Source organism: Triticum dicoccoides, chromosome 2B (assembly GCF_002162155.2).
Source record: "Triticum dicoccoides isolate Atlit2015 ecotype Zavitan chromosome 2B, WEW_v2.0, whole genome shotgun sequence".
Lineage (NCBI taxonomy): Eukaryota > Viridiplantae > Streptophyta > Magnoliopsida > Poales > Poaceae > Triticum > Triticum dicoccoides.
This window is the reverse complement of record NC_041383.1, coordinates 572,089,030-572,107,692: the sequence shown is the minus strand read 5'-3', so window position 1 is coordinate 572,107,692 and position 18,663 is coordinate 572,089,030. Positions and strand designations below refer to the sequence as shown.

General features: G+C 45.4%; 2 protein-coding genes across 2 annotated transcripts; one reads left to right on the top strand and one right to left on the bottom strand.

The window, feature by feature from the left end:
- Positions 1–1,674: 1,674 nt before the first annotated feature.
- On the top strand, positions 1,675–6,632 carry LOC119364929 (ABC transporter G family member 11-like). Its single transcript, XM_037630503.1, has 10 exons — positions 1,675–2,255; positions 3,261–3,550; positions 3,630–3,801; positions 3,978–4,100; positions 4,208–4,336; positions 4,446–4,640; positions 4,786–4,872; positions 4,958–5,230; positions 5,832–5,939; positions 6,022–6,632. Exons 1-10 carry the CDS (start codon positions 1,803–1,805, stop codon positions 6,346–6,348), a joined length of 2,157 nt encoding a protein of 718 aa, XP_037486400.1. The 5' UTR covers positions 1,675–1,802; the 3' UTR covers positions 6,349–6,632.
- Positions 6,633–8,384: 1,752 nt separating this feature from the next.
- LOC119364928 lies at positions 8,385–13,421 on the bottom strand. Its single transcript, XM_037630502.1, has 6 exons — positions 13,370–13,421; positions 12,814–13,283; positions 11,541–11,718; positions 9,009–9,091; positions 8,849–8,918; positions 8,385–8,737 (listed from the first exon to the last, which is right to left on the bottom strand). The coding sequence occupies exons 1-6, from the start codon at positions 13,419–13,421 to the stop codon at positions 8,613–8,615; spliced, it is 978 nt and encodes a 325-aa protein (XP_037486399.1). The 3' UTR covers positions 8,385–8,612.
- Between the last annotated feature and the right edge of the window lie 5,242 nt (positions 13,422–18,663).

Here is an 18,663-nt window from a genome sequence, read left to right as displayed (position 1 = left end):
CTTCACAATCAACTCAGACATCACACTCCACCAAGCTATCCATTCTGAGGATGTGGAAAATCTTTTCCACATACCACTATCCACCGAAGCACGTCAACAATTCACTGAAATTCAGGAAATCATCAGTAATCTGCGTGTGAACCACAAGGACTCTTGGGCTTACACCTGGACCTCACCATCCTACTCCTCCATGAAGATGTACAATAGCTTGATAGGTCCCAGCAACAAGCACTTCATTTTCAAGCTTCTTCAGAAAGCCTCCACCATGCTTAGGCACAAAATCTTTTTTTGGCTGCTCCTCTTTGACAGAGTCAATACCAGGAATCTTTTGAGAAGAAAATCTATGTTTCTGGAATCATATGAATGTGTTCTCTGCAATGACAAGGCTGAGGAAACATCTATGCACCTATTTTGGGACCGCACATTCTCTTTGCACTGCTGGAATGAAATCATGCCCACTAGAAGAAGAGGAATATCAAGTTTTGATGAGATATGTCTGGCTATCTCAATTCTTCCAAAAGACTTGGCACTTGGCATTATCATTATTGGGTGCTGGAGTCTTTGGTTTGTCCGAAATGATAATATCTTCAAAAAAAACAGTTGCTCACCCCAAGTGCTGTTGAGAGCTAAGACGACCAAAGCAAACAAGATCAAGTCCTGGACTGAAAGCAGCCTATAATTTCATTTGATGTTTGATCGCACTAGCATTGGTTAAGGCTTTTACCTTCATGTAACACTTTTGTACATACTTTTTTTAATTAATGAAAATATACCGTAGAACAATTGTTGTATGGTTCATCGGTCGAAAAAAAAATTGTAAGGTGTATGTCGGGCATAATCGATGTTAAACCCGCTAAAATATGTATGCCTCCATTGCAACGCACGGACAAATAACTAGTCAACATTAAAACAAATTCATTGAGGAAAAGATAAGATCCGAACAATTTTGACACTTAGAGAGTATGGAACGAAGGGACCAACCTTAGATGGTGGAGACTAAAATTAATGGGCAAGGAGAAGAGAAAATTAAGAGTGATGTTCCTTCAGACTTGTCAAAGGAATTTAAATGGAGTGTTTTTGCTCATTTTGCCTTGGCGGAACCCCAAAAGGGACTTGATAGCCAGCAAATGTTAGATTTTCAAGCATGACAAAAGAACGTTTATTATGGTAAATTATGTTGTCGCGAGGGTGAAAATTTCTTTTAGCAAGCATAGCAAAATCCGTCATGTTCAGTTTTTTGCCAGGATTTGCCGTGCTTATTAAATAAAATTGTCATCCTCGCGACATAAAAACGTTCATTTTATCTATGCTTAAAAATCCGACGTCCGCTTTTTAACATTTCCAAAAAAAAAAGGATGAAAGGTTTCTCTTGGTGCATTCCGTCCAGAAAGGATTCCTATCGCCACACAATTTCTCCAAAAATGGCTTGGTTCCAAACAAAACCCTAACCCAGCACTGTGCACAATAACATGAGCAGTGTTGGAGTAGGCCATGGGCTGTCAGCCAAAGCCTAAAGAAGACAATTGGTTGTCAGTTTGTGAATAGATGGCCTCGCATCGCAGCCGCACCGCTCTCCGATTGCTCCATTCATCCATTAACTCCCCACCTTCATTATGCATGCATGCTTTGCCTTCCTCCTTTATAACTCCTGCCTTGCTACCCCCTCCCTCCCTCCCTCCTATAGCAGCAGCAGCAGCAGCAGCAGCTAAACACAAGCCACTTCACATCGCATCGCATCACATCCACTGACCTCTCCCTCCGAGGAGAGCTCCCTCGCGTCGCCGCCAGTGCGGGCGGGAGCCATGAGAGGAGGAGGAGGAGGAGGAGGAGGGGAGGACACGCGGAGGACGGCGGCCGGGCAGGCCATGGTGGAGCTGCAGGCCAACGGCGCGACCGCGACGTCGGCCAGCGGGGCGATGGTGGTGGGGCTCAGCCCGCTGAGCGAGACGCTGTGGCGGGACAGCAAGGCGATGCCCGGAGCGGGCGCGGCGGCGCTCATCGGCGAGGTGTCGGCGAGGCTGACGTGGAAGGACCTGTCGGTCACCGTGGCGCTGGGCCCCGGCAAGACGCAGACCGTGCTGGACGAGCTCACCGGCTTCGCCGAGCCCGGGTCGCTGACGGCGCTCATGGGCCCGTCCGGCTCCGGCAAGTCCACGCTCCTCGACGCCCTCGCCGGCCGCCTCGCCGCCAACGCCTTCCTCTCCGGCAGCGTGCTGCTCAACGGCCGCAAGGCCAAGCTCTCCTTCGGCGCCGCGGTACGGCCAGCCACCTCGCCTCACTCGTTTTACTTCGCTTGTTTTTATCCGGCAACGAGACCGCCATTTTTGGGCATTAGACTCTCCATGTTACTTTCATCCACCGTAGTTGGTGTTCATGCCATTTCCGAGCATGTGAAAGCTAGCTAGCCACCTCTGCTAGCAGATGCCATGGCCAGGCGCAGTACGTTTGGAGCGGTAGAACGGAGCCGTACGGTCGCTCTCACCTGCTAATTAATTCTACACCGGCGCGTAGTTATCGACGCCATCGAAATCCACGGGGTACGCGCGCGACCGGCTCTTGATTCGGCCCGTTGGCTTCGCAGCTGTCCCAGGCGGGGTAGTACATGCATATGGCGCCCTGCCCCAGTACCCCTACGCTAGGAGTAGCAGCAGCTCTCCTACGGGCAGCCAGAGCGATAGCGTGCCGTGTCGAGTGGTTGGGCGGAGCAATTAATACTCGTTCAGTTTTTCTGATCCCGTTGCTGCTTTGCTTTCAATTCCATGCCCCTTCATACAGATCTCGCACGCAACGTTTTTCTTTGCTCTCCGTCGACCGATCTCAACGGCGAAATATCTTCCCTGCATGGTTCAAAGCGAAATGGCCTGCTGCGACCTACTACCTCCTAGGTGACATAAATACAGACAGCTGTGTAGTAATTTGTTATTGTGGCGCTGTTCCGAATTTATGTTGATCGATGTGCTGGTTTACACTTCAGTTTGGGCATCTTCCTCTACTAGTACTTGCTTAGTTTTACGGCAGTACGTAGATTCTAGCTTGTGGTCAGTAATAAAACTGAGTGATTAAGTTTTGCCAGCATGAGAAGAAAAACACTGGCCCTCTGGGTATGTACTCCGTACTAGTACGAGTTTCGCCTAGCCGACTTCCGAGGAATGCTACTTTGGATGCAACGAAACCACCAAGATACTACTTTTCGGATCATGGCAACATGACCATCCTCGTAGAAGAATGCTTGCTGATGTGGTGTTGGCATATGTATGCAGGCGTACGTTACGCAGGACGACAACCTGATCGGGACGCTGACGGTGCGGGAGACGATCGGCTACTCGGCGCTGCTGCGGCTGCCGGACAAGATGCCGCGCGACGACAAGCGCGCGCTGGTGGAGGGCACCATCGTGGAGATGGGGCTCCAGGACTGCGCCGACACCGTCATCGGCAACTGGCACCTCCGGGGCGTCAGCGGCGGCGAGAAGCGCCGGGTCAGCATCGCCCTGGAGCTGCTCATGCGGCCCCGCCTCCTCTTCCTCGACGAGCCCACCAGCGGCCTCGACAGGTACGTGGTATTCAGTAGTGCCTGTGTGGTTGTGCTGTTGGAGATCGAATTGAATTGACGGCTCTGGTTGCGCGCGCAGCTCCTCGGCCTTCTTCGTGACGCAGACGCTGCGGGGCCTGGCGAGGGACGGCAGGACAGTGATTGCGTCCATCCACCAGCCCAGCAGCGAGGTCTTCGAGCTCTTCGACATGCTCTTCCTGCTCTCCGGGGGCAAAAACGTCTACTTCGGACAGGCAGCGCAAGCATGTGAGGTAATCAATTCCTCCACGATCCAGTATCTGTCTATTGCAGTAACTTCCTTCCTGCTCCACATGTAATGGCATCAGTAATTAATCACTTCACAGTACGTAGTAGTAGTACCCCTGCTTCTTCTGCATCACATATGTTATGCGATCGCTCACCTGCACCTGTTTCCTCCCACACGCAGTTCTTCGCTGAAGTTGGTTTCCCATGCCCGCCTTTGAGAAATCCCTCGGATCATTTCCTGAGGTGCGTCAACTCCGACTTCGACAAGGTCAAGGCCACCCTGAAAGGATCAATGAAAGCAAGGGTAAGGGGGGACCTGGACACATCGATAACCCGGCAATTCATGTGTACATATAAATTGTGCCAGCATGTTTTCACCTGCAAGTGGTCTAATTTTCATATACCTTGCAGATCGAAAGGTCTGATGATCCTCTAGACAAGATAACCACATCAGAGGCCATCAGGAAACTGGTCTCTGCCTACAACAGGTCGCAGTACTACTATGCTGCCAGGGAGAAAGTTAATGACATTGCACGAATCGTACGTCCTCTCAGACCCCCTAAATGCAACATATACGTTTCTCTGCCCTTTTATTTTGTGCATCCGGACAGGCAATGACCAAATGAAATGCATGTGTTGTTTGCTGCAGAAAGGAACAGTGATGGATTCAAGGGGCAGCCATGCCAGCTTCTTGATGCAGGCGTGTACACTTACCAGGCGTTCATTCATCAACATGTCGCGCGACTTTGGGTACTACTGGCTCAGGCTCTTGATCTATCTCCTCGTGACCGTCTGCATCGGCACAATCTACCTGGATGTCGGCACCAAATACACATCCATCCTGGTAAGTGCTGAATAATCAATCAGTGGTTATCTGGAACAAAATGCCATGAATCTGTAATAACAAGTAGACACTTAAGCAATGACATCACGTTCCTTCATGAAAAGTGTTCTTTGTGGGCAATGACATTAACTCCCTCTTTTCACAGGCCAGGGCAGCATGTGCAGCATTCGTCTTTGGATTCGTCACCTTCATGTCCATTGGAGGATTCCCTTCATTCGTGGAAGAAATGAAGGTGAAGCTCCAGACTTTTATCATTCCATACGGGAATCGGAGCTGCCATGTACAATTTGCTCACCTGCTTCTCGACTTGTTCACAGGTTTTCCAGCGGGAACGGTTGAATGGGCACTACGGTGTTGCAGCATTTGTCATTGCCAACACCATCTCTGCTCTGCCATTCCTGGTCCTGATATGCTTCATGTCAGGGACAGTATGCTACTTCATGGTGCGCCTTCATCCCGGTTTCACACACTACATCTTCTTTGTCTTGAACCTCTACGCCAGTGTCACCGTGGTTGAGAGTTTGATGATGGCCATTGCAAGTGTCATACCCAATTTCCTCATGGGCATCATCATAGGAGCTGGAATTCAGGTACATTTTGGCCCAATTTTCATTTGGTATCCTATACTCTTATCAACTCCAGTTGTGTCTTCAGATAACAAATATCATTTGCTGCCTGTTTCTCAAAATTATGGCCTTGTTGAAGTAGCCAGTAAATGGAGATGATAGTTACAACTTAATAGCTTTGAATCTAGTGCAGTTCTCGTTACAGGTAGGGATTAAAGCACCTTGCTAAATTAAAGGAAAAACAAAAAGAAGCTTGTCGTTTGTCTTTCTTACAATCTTTAAGCGTGTAACTTGTACGGCGCAAGATGTGTTCATCAATGAGGGAACTCCAAACTTCCAAAATGTTCTCTAGAACCAGAATACATCGAAAGGCTTTGGTAAAAATGTATTACTTTTATAAACCATCAAGCTTAACAAATGAATAAGTACTGTACCGCATTGCTACTACATGCTCAAAACTGGCTACTGAATAGCAGTATAAATTCATCAGCAGGAGGATCTTCCAAAGATCTTATTATGGTCTAGGATAAAGATACTACAGGCATAGACTGTCCTATTAGTGAGCTAAGTTTTTCAACCTAGGAGCTTCACATGAAAAAATTGTCTCACGATTTTTCTTGGACAGGGAATATTCATGCTTGTCTCCGGATACTTCAGACTTCCATATGACATCCCGAAGGTTTTCTGGAGATACCCCATGCAGTACATCAGCTTCCATTACTGGGCACTACAGGTAAATTTCGTGTTGCCATAGACCACGGCAGCATGGTGGATTCCAGTATGAAATTTGACATCAAACTCTTATCCGTCTACAGGGCCAATGCCAGAATGACATGGACGGTCTCCTATTCGACAACCAATACCCGGACCAGCCGAAGATCCCTGGGGAGTTCATCCTGAAGTACATCTTCCAGATCAATGTGCACCGGTCGAAGTGGATCGACCTGTCGGTCATCTTCAGCATGATCTTCATCTACCGCCTGCTGTTCTTCATCATGATCAAGGTGAACGAGGACGTGATGCCCTGGATCCGGGGCTACATCGCGAGGAAAAGGCTTCAGAAGAAGGTGCCTGCCATCGGCAAGACGCCTTCCCTGAGAGGCTATGTTGTGGATCCGGAGCTTGGTCCTAACGAAGGCTAGAAAGATATAAGCTGGGGGTTGCTGGGTAGCACAAATAGGAGGTCTCCTACCGGTTCTTGGCGTGATATGTATCTATGGTCAGAGAAACTGGTAAATTTTTATACGTTTTGGAAGTGAAGCTCGTTTGAGTAGAGGTACATACACACATGTAATGCGTGCAGAATGGCATCGGCGATGCAGGGTGACACATAATTGGACGTTCACAGCTTATTGCTGTCTTGAGAGGGCAGCAAAATAGGCAGAAATGGCTGGGGGCACTAATTGGCACACATGGCCGCACTGTATGAGCACAGTGATTCTTCTCGCTTGCAGATTACGTACTTACTGAGACGACAGTATTCAAGTTACAATAAATATCCACAATTGCGGTTAGATAGATTGACAGGTTTACAAAACATTCCACATGGATTGACAGGCTCTCTAAACATTCCACATGGGGTCATTCAAGTTGTGTTTGTAATATCTGGCCTTCCTTTTCAAAGCTATACTACTCACTGCTGCGGACCAACAATAATTGTTAATGCGGTGCAGTGAGTGTCACCACGAACTGAAGATTTAAAGCCACCCTGTGGACGCGTGTACTGTGTACAGCGTGTACAGGAAGACTTTGGTGCTAAACAGCTACTATATGCAGAACGATTTAGGCTGGTCCCCTTATGCCAGATTCGAAGTCGGTATATACCCCGGTAAGTCGAAGTTGCATACAGGGTGAAAAACAAATGATTTTCTAACTGTCAATATGTGAAAAAAATTAGACATGTCCGTGTCGTTTACATGGATGTAAAATTTCATGGAGAATAGACGAGCTTTGTGGTCTGTGTGAAAAAAATGATGCTTAAAAAGTAAAAAACTTTACTGAGGCCCAAAACATTTCTTTTCTTCAAAAAAATTCGACGCACATAAAATGTAACAACATGTACTACATAGTTTTAAAAATGGGTTAAAAAATATTGTTGCCGAATTTACTATAGTATGTAGGCTCTAGAAAGCCACTTGGCTGCCCACCTGTGTCCCTGATCTTCACTAACAATTGTCACTTTCATCAAAATAAAATGGTCACCATCTTTGTTTCCTCTAAAATATGTACCAGATCCCTTTTTGAGCATGAATACATCAGAGGGAATCATAATAGAATATATTTTTGCATTTCCAAACAGTCAAAGGGGGTTAGTACTAATACTCCATAGACGATAAACCTGATTGGAAGTGTTGGTCAGATGGTCATTATGTTGTAGTGGCATCTAGTAGTATGTTTACTGTGTTTTCTCTGAATGAGACCATCTTTTTTCTTTACGGAACTGACTGAGTTCATCTAGAACAGGTGTTGTAACTTCTAAAGTTTATTCATCCTTAGAATGTATGAGCGGACCTTCTTCCACCCAATAAAGAAACAAATGGCATGGTGATAGAAGCAACGAGAGGAGTAATAAGCAACAGAGTAGATGTCATGTGCGATGCAGGGACCGTTGTGGGTGAGACATGCATGTGCTCATAAGAAAATCTGCCAGCAGGATATAAACATTGGAGAAACTGGTGGTTTCATTTAAGATGGATCTGGAGGTTTGAAGAAGCGTAGTTGGTCCAAATAGATCCCATGGAATGAAAACCCAAATTCACACATCTTGATTAAGAGTATACCAGAAGTTTGAAAATTTGAATCCATATATAAAGCATTGCCTAATTTCAGGGCCAGCTGGGTTTTCTTGGGCGTTATGCAGTACTAGCTGGCTGTGTCCTAATTTTATCCGTAGCAATAGCCAAATTTAGTAAGAATTTGGTAAGAAATTTTTATCAAAAAATAAAATAAATAAATTTAGTAAGAATTGCTTTGCAAGCTTCTATCATAAGAGTCACATTCTTAGCAGTTGTGAGCCTTGATAGGGATTAATCCTTCAGAGCAGAACAGAATAGAACTACGAAGTAGGAGTACTGATGTGGACAGAAGGCATTAAATAATTTATACTGAAGTGGAAAAGGGGTGCATGCAACTGCAAGTGATAATCCGGAACAAAGAAACTAGCACAACAAGTATTTTCAGGGTTGATATCGAGGTGCCCACACCAGAATGTCACCAACGCAAACATTCACAGTTTGCACCCAGTATTTTCCATATGAACAAGCAGATCATTGCAAGACATGAAGTTAATATATATCAAAGCCACAAACAAGTCATAAAATTAAAGGTACATCAGCTAGATAATGCTACCAAACCTAATCTACTGATACTAAAAGCAAGCAAGTACCATGCTGTGATATAGTTTACTTTAGCTGGTGCCAGGGTCAAGGACTGGAAGCCTACAGTAAAAGCTGATGGATTTATCTGTCAACCTTGTTCCTGGAATGAAGTACTGGAATATCACTGTCAGGCAAGCACCATTAGGAGCAATACCTACACAAAAAATCAAGGTAATAGTTAATACGAATTTATATTATTTTTCAACAGGTTTTCCTTTTGCGAAAGATTTTTCAACAGGTTTACAGAAACGGCTGAAAAACAAACCATAGAAGGTACAATCTGGCTTGGCCAAATGACATTGTAGGCTCTTAACTAGGTGCTTCATGCTCACTTGCTGCGAGAAAATAGAATAACAGGCACCTGTGAACATCTGACATGAAAATAATAGAACGATTATTTAATAAATGAAGCTTAGGAGCAATACCACTGACAGTGCTTCCCCTCTCTCAACCGCCATTTCCATACGAATGGTAGCACTCACATTTTGATCAACGACAGGTGCATTTGCTGAAATAGAGAACATCGATATAAAAATGTGAAGTGCGTTGGACACTAATGACACCTACTCCCTCCGTCCCATAATGCAAGGAGATCCAATAAGCCCCTATCTTTTCCTCTTTGTTGCTGATGGTTTAGTCAGTCTCATGAAGAAGGAAACAAATGACGGCAACCTGACACCTATTAAGATTGCGAGGAACAGCCCAGGAATCTCAAATCTTCTTTTCGCAGATGATAGCCTAATTTTCTTTAAGGCAAATGTTGTACAGGCACAGGTTATGAAGAAGGTGTTGGCGTCTTTCCAGCGAGGTACGGGGCAATTGCTGAGCGAAAATAAATGCTCTTTACTTTTCAGCGAGTGGTGCCCGGAAGAGTCTAGGGAAGAGATAAAGAGAGTTCTGGGAGTGGTTTCCTCCTCCTTTGAGAGCAAGTATCTGGGTTTTCCAACTCCAGAAGGGAGGATGAAGGACGAGAAATTCCAACCGATCTTGGATAGATTCAGTAAGAGGTGTAGTGATTGGTCAGGAAGATTTATGGCATACGCAGCAAAGGAAGTACACGTCAAATCCGTGGTCCAGGCTCTCCCCTGCTTTACTATGGGGGTCTTCCTACTCTCAAAAGGCTTTTGCGAGAAATATGAGAAGATGATTCGTGATTTCTGGTGGGGGGATGAAGAAGGGCATAGGAAGGTACATTGGATGTCGTGGGAACGCATGACACGACCGAAAAGGGCAGGTGGTATTGGCTTTAGGGATATGCACCTGTTCAACATTGCACTGCTTGCAAAGCAAGGGTGGAGGCTACTACAAAATCCGGACAGTTTGTGTGCGAGAGTGCTCAAGTCAAAATACTATCCACACGGAAATCTCCTTGATACGGTTTTTGCCTCAGACGCGTCCCCGGTATGGAGAGGAATTGAGGTTGGGTTGGAGCTCCTAAAGAAAGGCATCATCTGGCGGGTGGGGGATGGAAGAAGCATTCAAATCCAAAGAGACCAGTGGATCCCTCGGAAGGAAGGACTAAGGACTGCATCTTTTGTTAGGAGGTCAAGACTGCGGTGGGTGAACCAGCTCATGCAACCAGAGTAGAGAGTGGAATGTGGAGCTTATAAGGCAAATTTTCCACCCCTTTGATGCAGATGAAATATGCAAATTATCCATTCCAAGGTCTGATGCAGAAGATTGTATTGCTTGGCACTACGAAAGAAACGGGGTTTTCTCAGTAAGAAGTGCATATAAACTGGCCGCTGCAACACATGGGCAGACCCGACAGTCCCCATCTAGCTCGTCAAATGATCCTGACGATAGGAGCATCTGGGACCTCATTCGGAAGTCGAATGTTCCACCAAAAGTGAAAAATTTTGGCTGGCGAGTTGCCACCAACACGCTAGCCACGAAGAAGAACAAGTGGAGGAGGACCTTAGAGCTGGATGCCACCTGCAACATCTGTGGTTGTGGCGAGGAAGACGAATTCCATGCGGTGGTATCATGTACTAAAAGTCGTGCTCTCAGACACGAAATGAGGAAAGAATGGGAACTCCCGCCCGAGAACTCTTTCCAGTACACGGGCCCGGACTGGCTGCAACTGCTATTAGCGACAACATCAGTGGATGTGAGGGCGAGGGTGTTGATGCTTCTTTGGAGGGGATGGCATCTGCGTGATGATTGTGTTCATGGAAAAGGCAAGGAATCAATTGGCCATTCTGTCCAATTTCTCCTGAAGTACGAGGATGAAATACAGTTGGCAAGAACCAGTACATACCCCTCTTCGGAGGCTGGCAAAGAGAGGTGGCCCTGTGCCAACACTGAAGTGCAGAGTGATGATCAGAAATTAATGAAATGGACTGTTCCAGATCAAGGTGCAGTAAAATTAAACTCTGACGCAACTTATCTGCCAGACAGTGGCCTATGCTGGGCGGGAGCAGCTGCGAGGGACTGTCGAGGCCTGGTGCTCATATCAGTTGGAAAACAGATTGGCAGCGCGGCGAGCGTGGAGGAAGCAGAGGCTAGAGCAGCTTTGGTTGGGATGCAGGCCCTGGCAGGAATATACAGTGGGCCAATGGTGCTAGAGGTGGATTGCATGGCGTTAGTTAATGAACTTAAAAAGGGCTCCCTGAATCTATCTCCTTGTTTTGGTGTGCTACGGGATATCATGGAGGTCTCCGAGAGTTTTACTTCCTTCAAGGTCACTCACGTTGGAAGGAAGTGCAACACACTGGCCCATGAATTAGCAGCAGAGGCAAGACAGAAGGGTGATCTGCAGCTCCTTGCTAGAGTTCCAGACAGACTGACGCCTTTGATGCAGGCTGAGTGTTTCCCCCCCACTTGAGTATTTGGTGTACTCGAGTTTCTCAAAAAAAAAAAAAAACGTCCTATATTATGGGACGGAGGGGAGTACTTCGGAATTTAAGGAAGCTAATGCTGAATGCTGATTACAGCTCCCAGCAGCCATAATTTACCACGAGCACCAAGAATCCGAAGCCTTTTGAATTCTGAACCAAGAGTAACAAGAGAAGTTGAAACTTGCAGATGGAGATCACCATATTGGGTAACAGTTACAGACAGAAGATCACCAATGTTTTTTAGACGATCCACCAAATTCTGTAACTGTTGTAGATCTGGAACCTGGACCAGAGTCTGCAGAAAGATAAATTTCTACTAATAAGCAGCTGACAGTAGAAAGATAACACCAACCCAGTATGAAAATCTACAACGTCCGCTAATAGCTAACAACAGTAAAATAAATTTCTTCTAACAATCATCCAAGTTGAAGATATCTTCAAGATCACAAGCAGCACAGACCTCTGGGTAGGTACAGATATTTCGCAAAGAAAAATACTTAGCATTGAAGAGAACAGTAGAACTGTAGGAACTAATAAGAACTAGTATTCGATAAGCGTCGTTGCTATTTTTACATTTTATACTTCTGTAACCATTTGTTGACTAATGTTACTATGAATCACATCTTTTCCAGTTTCTTGCTCGCAGATAGATAATTTTAGTAAATTTCCAAAGGTATAACAATGCAAGATAGGAATATCCACATCAATTAAAATGGACTAGACGTCTAGATCAGTGCTTCAAATAATGGGACACAATCAAACTTTACTGTCTATTAACTAACATCTTTGCTATCAGTAAATTATGTGAATAAGTCATTCCCATATTCATATTTTATATATTTCTACATTTCATATTTTAATTAATTGTTGACTATTGTTAAATGGTATATTGTGCGGTATGCCGGTATCTTGCTGGAACATGGATATCTTGAGGATTTTTGTTACAACAAATTAAGAGTGGTTCTGTGCATCAGATTTACATTGATTAGACCTCTAAACAGTGCTTCAAATAATGAGACGCGAATACATGATCAAACTTCAGCATGTTAAAGATAAATTATCTTTGCTACTGGCAAATTACGTGAATATCAAGTTCAGGGGCTCAACAAACAAAATGCTGTTTGGAGGATGGATCCAGGTCATTACATTTTATGGCTCAGCCTGTATGAAACTGTGAATTGGTACCTAATTTTGTTTCTGCACTCCAGCATCACAACTAGGCCATCAGAAGTTGCATGGCCACTACCTGCTTCAATTTAACTAGTTCTTTTCGCATTTGGACAGCTAGAGTAGATTATGTTGTGAAAGCATTCAATCAGATAAACAAATAGGATAATTTTTTACTGATGAATGATAAGAAACTGGAAAATGCCATGTGAGAACTCCCCACCTCAGGAAGCTCTTGGGCGGCGTCAAGTGCGTCCTGCAAGCGCGCAACATCGGAGCGTGACAGTGGCTTCGAGATGGGCACGTCCTGCACGACGGCGGAGCGAGCGCCCTTGGTCTCGAACGTGAGGAACGGGGCAGCAGAACGGGACCCGGGGGTCTGCTTGTTGACGAGCTTGACCTGAATCGCTGCGGGGGCGTCCCCGGTAGCCGGCGACTGCGCGTGGACAGCGAGCGCGCTACGGAGGGCGCGATGGAGCAGCGCGACGTCGACGGAGAAGGCGACGCGGTTGCCGTCCCGCGACGACACGTTGTACTCGCGGAAGAGGAGGTCCTTGGCGAACTGCGCGACGCACTGCGGCCCGTCGCCTTCGGGCCCCGTGGAGCCGAGGAGGTTGTGGAGGAGCATGGCGTGCGTGGGGGTGAGGTAGACGTGGCACACGCGGCCCACCTTGTCGATGGCCGGAAGGAACCCTGCGGGAGCGGACGGCGCGCGTGAGGTGTTCGGTGAATTGCGACAGAGGGAGGGGAATTGAGGAGTGTGCTGCGCTGGGGCTTACGCTTGTCGAGCAGGGAGATGCCGTCGTCGGTGAAGGAGGCCTTGAACTTCATGGTGGCTTGCGCTCCTCGATGGACGCGGCGGCGGATTCTGGCTTCGTCTCCTCGGCTGGCGGCAAGGGGCTGGTGGTGGGGTGCGCCGCGCAGCCGTGTCTTCGACTCTTCCGGTTTTTGGCGCTCCTTTGTTTTTGTTTTTTTGAGGGGTGAATTTTTTGGCGCTCCTTTGGAGGCTTCCCGCGTAGCGTAGGCGAGGCGCCCCTATTTCTTTTTTTTTTACAAACTCCGAAGCTTTTTATTCAACCATCATAAGGTATACATAGATAAAATCAAGTCTATTAGGCTGACCTAACCAAACATGGCGGTCATTCATTGGGCATGCATGCTTGGCGAGTTTGAGAGCCTCGACATTCGAGCCCCTATTTCAACCTTTAAGGGTGTGTTTGGTTGCCGTTGTGAACAGTTCATGCATCGCATACGCTTCTCAACCCAGTCTGGTTGAGCAAAAACAGGTTCTAATGCGCTATCTGTAAATTGTTCGGTTGCCTGCATCTGGTGTCCCTGCATTAGCTAATACGCAAGTGCACTTTGTTTGGTTGCCTACATTGGCTCTAGCGGCACATGAACATGGCGTTTGGTTGCATACGACGTACATGTTGTGCTTACCTTGTACCCTAGTTGGTGAGCTTACCCACAATGATCACATCTAGCACACCAACGCCATAACACAACAATGGCGATGAACTGGGCGAAGGTGATGAAGTTCTTCAGCTTCAGCCCAAACTGACGATCCACCTTAGCACCTTCCACTTTGACACCTCCAACCTTGCCACTGTCAACACTGCTGCCTTTGTGCTTTCGCACCCAGTCGGAGTAACCTTGTTCTGCTGCCTGCCTAGTCTTGAACTCTCTATAGCTGTTGTTGCTATACGATGCCACTTGTGCATTGGCTTCTTCCCATGAACTATAAAACCCTGGAGCCTTATCGATGAACACGACATACCACTTGTCCTAGCAATGCACAAGAGCAAGAGTTGAAGCAGAAAATCAATGGAGCACGCAAGTAGCAAGTAAAGTAGCACACAAACAACAATGGAGCAGAAGAGAAGTAAAGCATGCATGATCATACGGCATAGCAAGTTCAACCTAGCACTACCTTGGTGTCAACCTACCACCACATCCAAAAGAGGGTGTCGTCCTACCACCGCAAGTTCATCATCAACGTGAGGGGCTAGTATATACTACCTCACCAAAATATACAGACCATCAAATTGTTTTTTAGCCCTAGCTACACAAAATGTACGTCGTCATCGTAATCGTCGTCGTCATCGCCACCGCCATCGCCGTTGGGATCATGCACGCTCATAAGCAGCACTACTCTAGTAGTAGTGCTTGTCTAGCCAGCTCCTGAACCACAACACCCTGTGAGCGTCTGCCATGGCAACGAACCCAACACCCTGGGCCTTGTTGTCAAGCAGGTGGCTGAGAGCTGCCATGAGAGCCTCGTCGCTGAAGCCACCCTGGGTCATGACAGCGCCATACAGGTCAGGGTGGACGTCGAGGGGCTTGCACTCCTTGATGGTTGTTGCCACCTTCTTCACCGTCTCAGTCATGCTACAAAAGACATTGATCTCCTCCTCCATTAGGCCTCATCTCTTCCTCTTCATATCATGGACGGGGTCAAATGGCTTGTCGAAGGGCTTCGCAGCTGGCTTGTCGGGGCCATCAAGGACCTCGACGTCCGGGGTCCCAGGGAAGTCTGGCATGGGAGAACCGAGAGGCTCCCCCAAGCCCATGGCATGCTTCCCTGTTGCCAACCCGAAGGAGAAGATGTGCTGCATCTGGTTGTAGTTCTGGATGGGTGTGTTGAGGAGCTCAGTGTCCCTTGGTGATCCTAAGAACGAAACACAAGTGTTGTTAGTTGCGATTAGGAGTAGGCAATGGTGGAAAGTATGAAAATGAAGAGGGTCATGAGCTAACCGCGACATGGCCGGCGTAGTGCTTTGCCTCCAGAACTATGGAGCAAGTGTTCTCATCCCATGAGGCGCCGCTAAGGTCTCTTAGCTTGGACACTTGGATCCATCGACCTCTCCATTTCCTCAGGTGGTTGTACACATGGGTGGTAGAATCCTCCTGCCCATAGAACTCGAACACTTGCTTCGCAACGGTGTTCAAGTGCACCTCCTTGAAGCCCTTGTCAGTCCTAACTCCACTAGAGATGAGCTCACACATATTGTTCAGCACAAACGTGGACATGAATGGCTGCCACTTCATGTTGTTTGACCTACCATCCTTATTTGCCTTTGCTGCTGCTACCTTGAGTGCAGCGGCAGCAGCAGCACCAGCATGAGTTGGCTCAACAAGCACTACTGACACATAGAGGGAATCAGACGCGAAAACCTCTGAATCAGGTGCCATCTCGGACATAAGTTGCGAGTCCTCGACAAACTATGGAGCAAACTGGCTGTTGGACAAGACAAGGGCCTGACTAAGATCTTGCGTCTGCGTGGTCATGTCCTACAATCATAGCACACATCGACAATAAGCAGGAGCATACATGTACATGGTTCATCACTATCATAGCAAGCATATGGTTCATCACTATCATACTAAGCACATATGGTTCATCGCTATCATACTAAGCATACCGAACAATCTATGAGCACGAATATACATCTACAACAAACAACATGCTACAAATGAACCACCAATAGCTACAAAACACGGATCTAAGCACGAATCAACACAAGCACAAGGTTCAACTTCAAACTCTACTACTAATCTAGCCTACCACATGCTTGAACATCTAGCCCTACCACTAATTGCAACCGCAGCATAGCAATGAACCATATCAGCTCACATATCAGACCACTAATCAACCATGCATCTAGATCAAACCCTAGCTACAACTCAGATCTAGCTAGAAAAAACAGAGAGAAAGGTGGATTGAACTCATAGAGGCCATGGCTACAGCTCGATGGCGAGGGGGGACGGTCGTGGAAGATCAACGTCGGTCGGTGAAGGAGCGCCGACGCCGTGGACCACCGGCCGATGAAGATGCGCCGCTTACCTACTCGTCGGTGCCGACGCGCGTCAGCGGGGAGATCGAAGGGAGGGAGAATGGTGGCGGGAGTTAGGGGGTGAGAGGGGCTAAATAGGGGTGGACTCGACGGGAGGTGAGCCAAAATCCTCCCGCCGATTTTTCGGCGACGCGGGCGACCTCGTGCCATCTCCCTCCTCGCACGAGGGGAGAAGCGCGTTGCCTTCCCTTGCCTCGCCCGAGCCAGGCTCGCGAGCTACTGCCGATTCGGGTGTTTCCCCTGGGCCTGGCCTGGACGTGCTTTAAGTTCCATGTGATGCGGGCCACACAGTGAACACAGGCTACCAAACGGGCTCAATCTCTCCCGCACGGGCCAGGCTGGGCCATATGCAGGCAACCAAACACGCCCTAAGCGAGCACATGGGGAAGCCTCACGTCGGTGGGAGCCCAGATGGGCCGGCCCATTCGCGTGCCATGGTAGGCCACGCCCAGTTTTTTTTCCTGTTTCTCATCTCATTTTTTGCATTATTTTTGTACTTTCTCCTATACTTTAAAATATATATACAAAAACACGCTTCAAAAACACATTTGAAAAATGTTGTAAAACTAGTTAAAAAATGTTGACTAATTAATAAAAATATTGAACAACTATTTAAAAAATGTTGAACAAGTATTTGAATTTTTTAAACAAGTATTTGACAAATCTTAAATAAGTACTAAAAGTAAATGAATGAGAATTTTAAAAATGTTGAACATGCATTATAAATGTTAAAACAATTATTTTAAAAAAGTTGAATAAGTATTAAAAATGTTGAACGAGTGCTTAAAAATGTTGAACATGTTTTTGAAAAATGTTGAATAACTATTTTAAAATGTTGAACAAGTATTTAAAAAATATTGAGCAAGTATTTAAACAATGTTCAAATAAGTATTAAAATATTGAACAAGTATTTGAAAAATGTTGAATAAGCGTTTGGGCAATGTTGAACATGTATACAAAAAAATTTATCACTTATTAAAAAAATATTTTAACATATACAAAAATGTAGAGTGAAAATATGGAAAAGTCGGAGAATAAGCAAAAGAAAAACAGAACAAAGAAACATGAAAAAACAGAGAAGAAGTAGAGGAAACCCCGATCGATTAGAATTAAGTAGGTCCGACCTACTAATTTAACATGAACACGATTCTAGCCCATTGGCAAGCAACGAGTGCAATCGGAATTTCTATTTGACGCACGTCGTGTCAAAGTGTCGACCTTTGGCACAAACATGACGATGGAGCGATGACCTGGCCAGGCCGATTAAGGTGTTGCAGCGTTTTTCTGTTTTAGGAACTTTCTAGAGTTTCCCAGCTGGTTTTCTCTGGTAATGGCAACCTTCTAGAAGGTTCCCTGAACAGGTTTTCCTTTTTATTTTTGGATTTTGGTTTTTCTCTTTCTGTTTATATTTCTTCATTCTTTTTTCTTTTCTTTTCCTTTTCTGTTTCTTTTTTTTTTTGGTTTCATTTTTATGCTTCAAGTTTGTTTTTCTCTCTTTAAAGAGTTCATGTTTTGAAAATTGTTCAGAAAATTAAGAAAATGCTCGTGCTTTTTAAAAAGTTCAAATTTTATAAAAATGGTCGTGTTTTTAAAAAAATTGTGCATAAATTCAAAAAAGTTTGCATTTTAAAAAACATGTTCAGGAATTTTAAGAAATGTTCCCATTTTTTAGAAACTGTTTGGAATGTTTTTGTTCAAATTTATCAGAACTTTTCATGTCAGCAGGATTTCAAAAAATGTTCTTGTACTCAAAACTTGACCACAAATTCAAAATTTGTTCTTGTTTTCAAATAATTGGTCACATATTCAAAAATTGTTTGCATTTCAAATTTGTTTGAATTTTCAAATTTTATCCATATCGAAATTTGTTCTAAAGATTCTAAATATATTCACGATTTAAAAAATTTCTCATTTTAAAATTTTGCTCATAAATTCGAAAAAAAATCATGTTTACAAAAAAGTTCAGTATATTAATTGTCCCTGTTTTCAAATGATGTTCGCATTTTGAAAAAATGTTCATGAATTTCAAGAGATGTTCCTGCTTCTGAAAAATTGTTCAACAATTCAAAAAATGTTCCCATTATAAAAAATTGTTCAGAATATTAAAGATGTCTCACCAATACAAATATTGTTTGCTTTTTCAAAAAATGTTCTGGAATTTCGAAAAAAATTCAACAATTCAACAACAGTTCCAAATATCAAATTTTTGTTCTCAAAAT